The 7827-nt window shown below is 49.7% G+C and overlaps 1 protein-coding gene across 1 annotated transcript; it reads right to left on the minus strand.

Moving 5' to 3' along the window:
- Window positions 1-1869: 1869 nt before the first annotated feature.
- LOC119272548 lies at window positions 1870-3770 on the minus strand. Its single transcript, XM_037554016.1, has 3 exons — window positions 3583-3770; window positions 3300-3489; window positions 1870-2498 (listed from the first exon to the last, which is right to left on the minus strand). Exons 1-3 carry the CDS (start codon window positions 3685-3687, stop codon window positions 2065-2067), a joined length of 729 nt encoding a protein of 242 aa, XP_037409913.1. The 5' UTR covers window positions 3688-3770; the 3' UTR covers window positions 1870-2064.
- Window positions 3771-7827: the final 4057 nt, after the last annotated feature.

The following is a 7827-nucleotide window of genomic DNA, read 5'->3' on the forward strand; positions in this document are numbered from 1 at the left end:
ACACGCTTCTTGGCCTCCTTCATCCGACACTTCTCCAACCGCAAGTACGCCACAAATTTAGGGAAGGAGGGCTCCGGCATCAAGGTGAGGTTGTAGGTGGCGTTGCCGAAGTTCTCGTTGAGGCCGGCGGTGAGCGTGCTGAGGAGGAAGTCGTTATCAACCTTGGCGCCAATGTCGCGGAGCTTGTCCGCCAACGTCTTCAGGCGGCGGCAATAGTCATCAATGGACTATTTATCCTGGTGACAGTCAAAAAATTCCTGTTGCAAAAAAATGCGGCGCTGAAGCTTCTTGTCGGTGAAGAGGCCGTCCAGCTTAACCCACATGACGCGGGCGTCGTCACCGGCGCTCATGACCGTGTGAAGCAGGTCCTTGGAGATGGTGGTGAAGAACCATCGCATGATCGTGGCGTCGATCGCGGTCCACTCAGGGTCGTCCACCATGGCACGGGAGTCAACGGTGCCGTCAACATGATCCACGAGGTTGTTCTCGAAGAAGAGCAGCGAGAAGTACGTCTTCCACGCGAAGTACGTGGAGTTGGAGGCGTCGAGAACGATGGGGACGCGTGGGTGGATGTTGATATCGCGGATTTCATCAGGGTCCACGACGAAGGGGTTGAAGATGGAGGAGGCGTTGGACGACATGGCGGCGAGGGTATGGGGAAGGGGGCGGCGCGACGGTGGAAGGGCGGCGCGGCGGTGAGAGAGGCGCGGCGCGGCGGGGAGGGAAGAACACACGGGGAGGGGAGGCACACGTCGGGAGGTGGTGGTGGCGGCGGCAGCGGCAGATCGCGACGGCGGCGGCGGCCCGAGGAGGCGGCGACTAGGGTTGGCGGAAGCGGGAGAATCGACTTGCGATAGATACCATGTAAAGAATGATTTTATGCATCGATGATTTTATTGATCGTGCACTAGGCACATATATATAGGTACAAGGGGTGCGATCGGTGTCTTGTCTTTCAAAATACAAGTACATATATGGGGAGAGAGAGATACTACAGGTGCGGCATACAAAATTCAGACCTTAGTACATGTACACATGTTTAACAATAATTAAAATGTCCGGTTATGGATTATCTTATTTAAGAGGTGCTCGGTCAATACCCACGAATGTTTGATGGGCTGGATTTGCCAAGTCATGCTGTAGATGCTCTTAGGTCCTGTATATATGGATAGAGGGAGTAGATTTTCTTTTCAGGTTTGTGGTAATCGGTGACAACAATCACATACGCTTCTGGTGGCCGGTGACTGTACGATCCTTATGACCTTATCCCCTTCAGGTCGGATTTCCGCATTTCCTGTCTCCTCCTTCCAGAAATGACACAAACTCACCAGGCCCTCAGACGCACGCACACGCAGATAGGAGCATATCCAAGCACTGTACGTGCACGGTGCACCACGGCGAAGTGACGGGGGCGGCGGACATGCACAAAGCTGGCCGGCCCCGATGACGCACAGCTCCGATCCCACTCCGTGCAGACTCCAAAAGCGACCCACACGCTCCACGGAGCCTCGTGCGCGCGCCCGGCCGGATCGGCGGACACGACGCGAGCAGTACTTGGCCGTGGCACCGGCGGCGAATACGGCGCGCTGCTGCCTCCATTTACTCCGGCCAGAGCAGCGAAACGATAAGGACGCCGTGGCCTCGGCCTCGGCCTCGCCGCACTAGCGCCGCACAGGCCCAGGCGGTCTGACGCCCCAAAGGGAAGGAGATCACTGTGCCGCCGGTGACCACCGGTCACGCCCGACCCGAACCCCAGACGTACGTCTACCAGCAGCCGCCACAGTGCCGTGGAGGACCGCGGTAGCATCGCCGTTGCCAAAATTTTTGCGACATTGCTGGATTGAACTTGCGACATGGATTTCTGCTCGACCCAGAAAATGCACCCCAAAATGTGGTGGCTGTCAGAGGCGACTGTTGACGGCGTAAGCAAAAATTTAGAAAGGTGACCACTGACTCCTGGCCTGTGACTAGCTCCACGGCACCATCACCACCACACCTCCGTCCAACCTAAACCTCTCTACCCTATCTATCCAACAGCGAAGGATGATAAAAGGAAAAGCATTCTCACTGCGCCCACGAGGGGCCATCCTGGCCGTCCATCTCCATCTCCATGGAGAGGCCCGACCTCCGGGACCCGGCCGCTCCCGGCTTGGCCACCGACCACTGGGAGTGCTGGGTCACCGCGGCGTCCCCGTCCGGCAGCGGCGCGGGGGAGGGGAACCACTTGGCCTGCATGTAGCTGGACCGCCTCCAGGGCGGGACGTGTAGGCCGCTCTCCCGGAGCGAGCGGCGCGAGGCGAGGCAGAGCAGCGCCACGGCCTTCCGCAGCCTGTCCGGCGGGCCCACGAACACGGCGGGCAGCCGGGCCGAGAGGTGGGCGTACCATGGGGCCGGCCTAGCCAGCTGGAACTGGGACCTGAAATCTATGTCCACAATTAGCCTGGTCCGCCCGGCCCCGCCGTCCCCCGCCACGTGGACGTCGATGTACTCGTGGTCACCTGCAAGCAAGCGACATGGAGGGATAGCTGGTTCAAATATCTCAGGCAGCTGCAGCTCATTGTTTCTTTTGGGGGAGCAAGTACCAGTGTGCTGCTAACTCCAACTAAAAGCATATTTACATTATCATCATGGTTAATCAGCAGTACTACAGTTCCACTAGTATGCATCTGAACAGTAGTGATATTAGTATGCATTTGAACATTAGAACAGTGGTAAAAATTAGTATGCATTTGAACAGTAGCATATGAAACTGAAACTAATACTACTACGAACAGTATATTACTAGTATGTGTTTTGACAGAGCTGTGAACCGTTCGCTATGAAAAGAGGAGTGGTGATGGCAACCAAGAAATTTACAAACAAAAATGCTTAATGGTGGCACTAAGTGTTTGCTTTGTGGTGATGGCAACCATCTGAAGCTTTTTCCTTTTCATTATCCTAAAAAAAAAGAGGTCTACTTATTGTTGTTGGCAAGAACAATAGGGGGAGAAGGGCGAAACAGGGAGATGAGTTATTTAAATAACACACATGGCAGCTCGCACAAAAGATGGTAATTTCGGGAACTGTTTTCTTACCAAAAGAAGAAACATGCTCTTTCAAGGCAGCATTATCTGCAGGCAATCCAACCCAGTTTCGGACGGTCACAAAAGAAGCAAGCAAGCACACACAGAAATGGTAAAAAAGAGGAGGGGACGTTGAAATGCTTGCTAGGAGCATCAGAGGAAGCAAAAAACAGCCAGCCATGATTTCAGAGGGGGAGAGAGAGAGAGAGAGAGAGACAGAGAGATTTTAGATTTTACCTCCGGGATGCTGGGCGGTGGCGACCCAAGAAGACCTGCAGAGAGACGCATCGTAGCCATCCTTCCTCAGCCTCACCATGAGCCTCTTCTTCAAGCTGCTCCTCTTCCTCTCCTCCCCCATCTCTCTCACATGCTCCATGGCCCTCTCGTATATCTCCATCTCCAGTGGCGTGCAGCCCCCAAGGACGCCCTGAACGAATGGCGCACGCATTTGGCAGACAGAATACGTAGAAGGTAAGTAGAGCTACAAAGATCCAGCATTTCTGTGTGTAGATTCACACACCTCGATGATGTGGCAGGTAGTTTGATGCTGCGTAGGAGCCGACTCCGTGGGTGATGCTGGCTCGGCATCCATCTCAAACATTCTCTCATCTGAGCTGGTGCTCATGATATGTGTGGCTCCTTTGATCTTTGGATGCAACGCGGATAATAGTGTCAAAGTGTTCTTGAGCTCTGTGGGGACGGAGAGCCTCACTCATGGCTCTCGTGAGCTACAGAGGCTTTTGCATTTATCTAGTGGGCAATAGGTCTAGTACAACTAGTACTGCTACTGCGAGCCTGTGCGTGTAAATGTGAGCTGGAGCTGGATGACATCTTTTGCGCGGAAATTGAAAGCTTTGAAAGAGGCGAGGGAAAGGGTTGGAAATTTATTGGAGATGACATGGTGATGGAGACAGAATTGTGAATTGAACTGATGAGATGTGAGGACGATGGAAGCAGTGGTGAATCATGGCGTAGGCGTACGCCTCATACCATAGCTAGGTTTTATTATTGTAGACATTAGGGAATAGATTGACTGAGAATATTCAGCGCCAAACCGTGAGTGCATTTTTACAATGCACCTTAGAGCATATAAACCGGGCACCCTATACCCGCCTCAAACGCCCCCGACGAATGGCCCGGTCACTGATCGGTTAAAAAAAAGACCCAGACGGACGTCTCAAGTGGGTCTCAAATATTTGGACTGACCGGTACCCCTCATATTCAGCCCAAATATGAGGCGGACATGGGGCTGCCCGGACGCGTCTGCCACGTTGGACCCGACAGGTCTACTCATCACAAATTGCACCAAATTCACTCCCTTGACCTACCGGATTCATTTGCTTTCTCCTCTTTTTTTCCTCCTCCACGTCGAACGTCTCACAGCTCTGCCGCCACCCTTGCTCTGCAGCCGTTCCGAGCCTCAGCGCCGCCAGGACCGACACAACAGTCCTCTCTCCCGTGCTTCCGCCACAGACATCAGACATCGTCGCCGGCCCGGATGCCACCGTGGTATGTCCGGCAACTCTCGGGCTGCCCCTTGCGCTCTATGTGTTCGACACATTGTCTGGCCTGGTTTTTTGTGATTTATTTGTAGGAAAAAACGTGAATTTCGATGCTTCGTCAGAGGAGGATTATGGACCGACGGAGCTTGACAAAATGATTCAAGATGAGTTCTTTGATTTGTCAGATTCAGACGAAGAAGTGGACATGATCATGCTCATGAGCATGCAAGAGGAAATGGACCGACATGTGGGGCATATTCTCAACTTCAAGGGCTCAATCAAAGGGAGAAGAATGATCAATCGGGATAGGGACTCTGGAGCATAGCTACTGCACAAGGACTATTTTGCTCCGGACCCAACTTTCTGGATGATTCATGATTTCGTCGCCGTTTTTGTATGTGGAAACCATTGTTTTTGCGCATCGTGAAGGAAGTGGAGGCACACAATGACTACTTCAAACTCACAAGGGATTGCTATGGACAATATTCTTTCTATGCTAAGTAGAAATGCACGGTTGCTCTGAGGATGCTTGCACTTGGTACTGCCGCAGAGGTTGTTGGTGAGATGGTCCGGATGGGGAGATCACATGCCTGAAGACTACAGTCAAGTTTGCATGTGTCGTGGTGGGATGTTTGGAGCAGAGCATCGGAGAGAACCAAATGTGTAGGACGCATAAAAGTTGCTGGCAATAGGAGAGTCCAAAGGGTTTCCAAGAATGTTGGGATCAATTGATTATATGCATTGGCAATGGAAGAACTGTCTCAAAGGTTTGCGAGGAACGTATCAAGGTCACACCAAGAAGCCACCATCATACTGGAAGCAGTGGCATCACATGACTTATGGATTTGACATGTTTTATTTGGAATGTCGGGTTCTCACAACGATATCAACGTGCTACAACAATCTCCCGTGTTCAGGAGGCTTTGTAATGAGGAATCACCATTGTGCAACTATAGTATCAACGACCGTGACTACAACATGGGGTACTATCTTGCCGATGGCATCACTACTAGGGAAAACTTTATACACACAGTCTTATCAGTAGCGCGTGTTAAATAGAGGCCCTACTGCTAATTAGTAGTAGCGCGTTCTCCTTTCAAGCGCTACTAGTAGGTTGTTAGCAGTAGCGCGTGCTGGTGAGCCGCGCTGCTGTTATGGCCAGCCCGGGCCCAGGTACCCATCCCCACTTAGCAATAGCGCCTATCTTGTACCCACGCTACAACTATTTACTTTAGCAGTAGTGTTGGGCCTAAAGACGGGCTACTATTAAGCCCATGTTAAAGTCGTCCTCCGTGCCTGACCTCTCTCAGTCTTCCCTCCTCACTCTCCATCTGCACTCTCTCTCCCACCCTCGTCGACGGCCTGCCCCGGACTACTCCGGTCGCCCTCCCCCAGCCCGCACCCGCCATCCCCCGCGCCCACCCTCCCCACGCGCTAGCCCTCCCCGGTGCCGACCCTCCCCCACGCGCCGCCGTCCTCCCCTGCGCCTGCCCTCTCCATCCCCTTCTCGGTGCCCGAGCTACCGTGTGAGTACCTCCTTCTCCTCTCAATTCACCCAAAAGCTAGGTATCTCTGAATGTGTTGGATGAATTAGCAAATGCAATATGCTCAGATTTTTAACTAATTTTGTTCATATATATGAACCCTAGGTGTTCAACCCTAGGTGTTCATATATATGAACCCATTTCATCAATAGAGCACTAAATAGGTTTTTTGAGTGCAATAGAATGTAGATATATGTAACCCTAGGTGTTCATATATATGAACCTATTACTAGTAGAAATATTATAGATAAATGGGTGGATGAAATTAGATATTTTTTTAATACTTGGATAGATAGATGGATAGCCAAATGGATTAAACTAGGTTTTCTTTAGTAATGCTTTGGATAGATAGATGGATGGATGGATGGATAGTTGTTAGGGTTAGAACTAGGGTATTTTAGATAATACAATTTTATATATTAAATATAGGTCTTTTGAATCAAGATAATAATGTTTAGTTGATAGCTTATAGGGCTTCACTAAGTCCTAAGATGAGGATACTAATGATTTTGTTTATATTTTGTTTTTGTGGAAATCAAGGAGCCCTTGCATCATCCCCGCCGTCGTCCCCATCACCGACCCCCTCTGACCTCGAGGTGAGACCAGCCAAATCCCCATGTCGATGATGATTTAGATGTTTTGATAGATGTAGTAGAGTAGTAGCTAGATGAGTAGTTGTGACAATTTTCATGGAATAGAAAATTTTCAATGTAGGTCTTTCAAATATGATGGAGATTTAGACATGTGATATGTAGTGTTCTGTACTACTAGTGCTTGCCCAAGTGGCCTATGTTTGCAGAGAACACCTCGGAGTGGCCTATGTTTTGCCTGAGTGTTGATTAATTTCTATTCCGGGAAATTTTAGACGCTCGATATATGTCCTTTTTAGCAAAGGTCATCCTGGTTTTTTCCGTGAATTTTGCTTTGAGTTGTGCTAGAATATGTAGGAAATATTGAGTGGCCCAGATTTTCTAGAAGGATAATTAAATGACATTTTGGGTTCACTTTAAGTCTATCTGGGCTCCATACATGACAGTCAAAAAATCAGTGAGGGAGAGTCTCCACCATATATATGAGAGAAGAAGAATCCCAACTGTTGTCGTGAGGGAAGCTTCTTCTTCATTTGAAGGTGCTAGACATTTTGGTGTAATGCACTTTCAAATGAAAGTAGGAGCTTCCATCACCGACGGTCGCAAATGTCAGAGAGGAAGAAGAATCCCGACAGTTGTCGTGGGGGTGGCTTCTCCTTCGTTCTCGTGTGCTAGACATTTTGGTGTGATGCACTTAGGGACGAAGGAAGGAGCGACCATCACCATCGGTCGAATATATCAGATAGGGAGTGCCCACCATATACACCACGTGAGATGAGAGTTTTCAACAAAAGTCTCGACAGACTGAAAGTCAACCCGTGATAAATATTAATGATCGAATTTAGTTTTTGCAGTACATATATAAAAAATCAGAAGCTTAATCTTTGAATTATGAACACAGGAGATGTCTGATGATGATAGGATCTCGGAGTGCGATTACTGCTACGATGACTCGGGTTTGTGCGCCAGGTTTCCTCACCTGCAAAATGATAGGTTTTTCACTGTGAAGCTGGATGAGACCTTTGTTGTTTGTATGGTACGCAATGACAAACATTCATCGTAATTAATATCATCACTTGTTCTTCTTTTGTTCAACGTGTGTAATTTCTGTTTTTTTTCAATTTGATTA

Source organism: Triticum dicoccoides, chromosome 3A (assembly GCF_002162155.2).
Source record: "Triticum dicoccoides isolate Atlit2015 ecotype Zavitan chromosome 3A, WEW_v2.0, whole genome shotgun sequence".
Classification (NCBI taxonomy): domain Eukaryota; kingdom Viridiplantae; phylum Streptophyta; class Magnoliopsida; order Poales; family Poaceae; genus Triticum; species Triticum dicoccoides.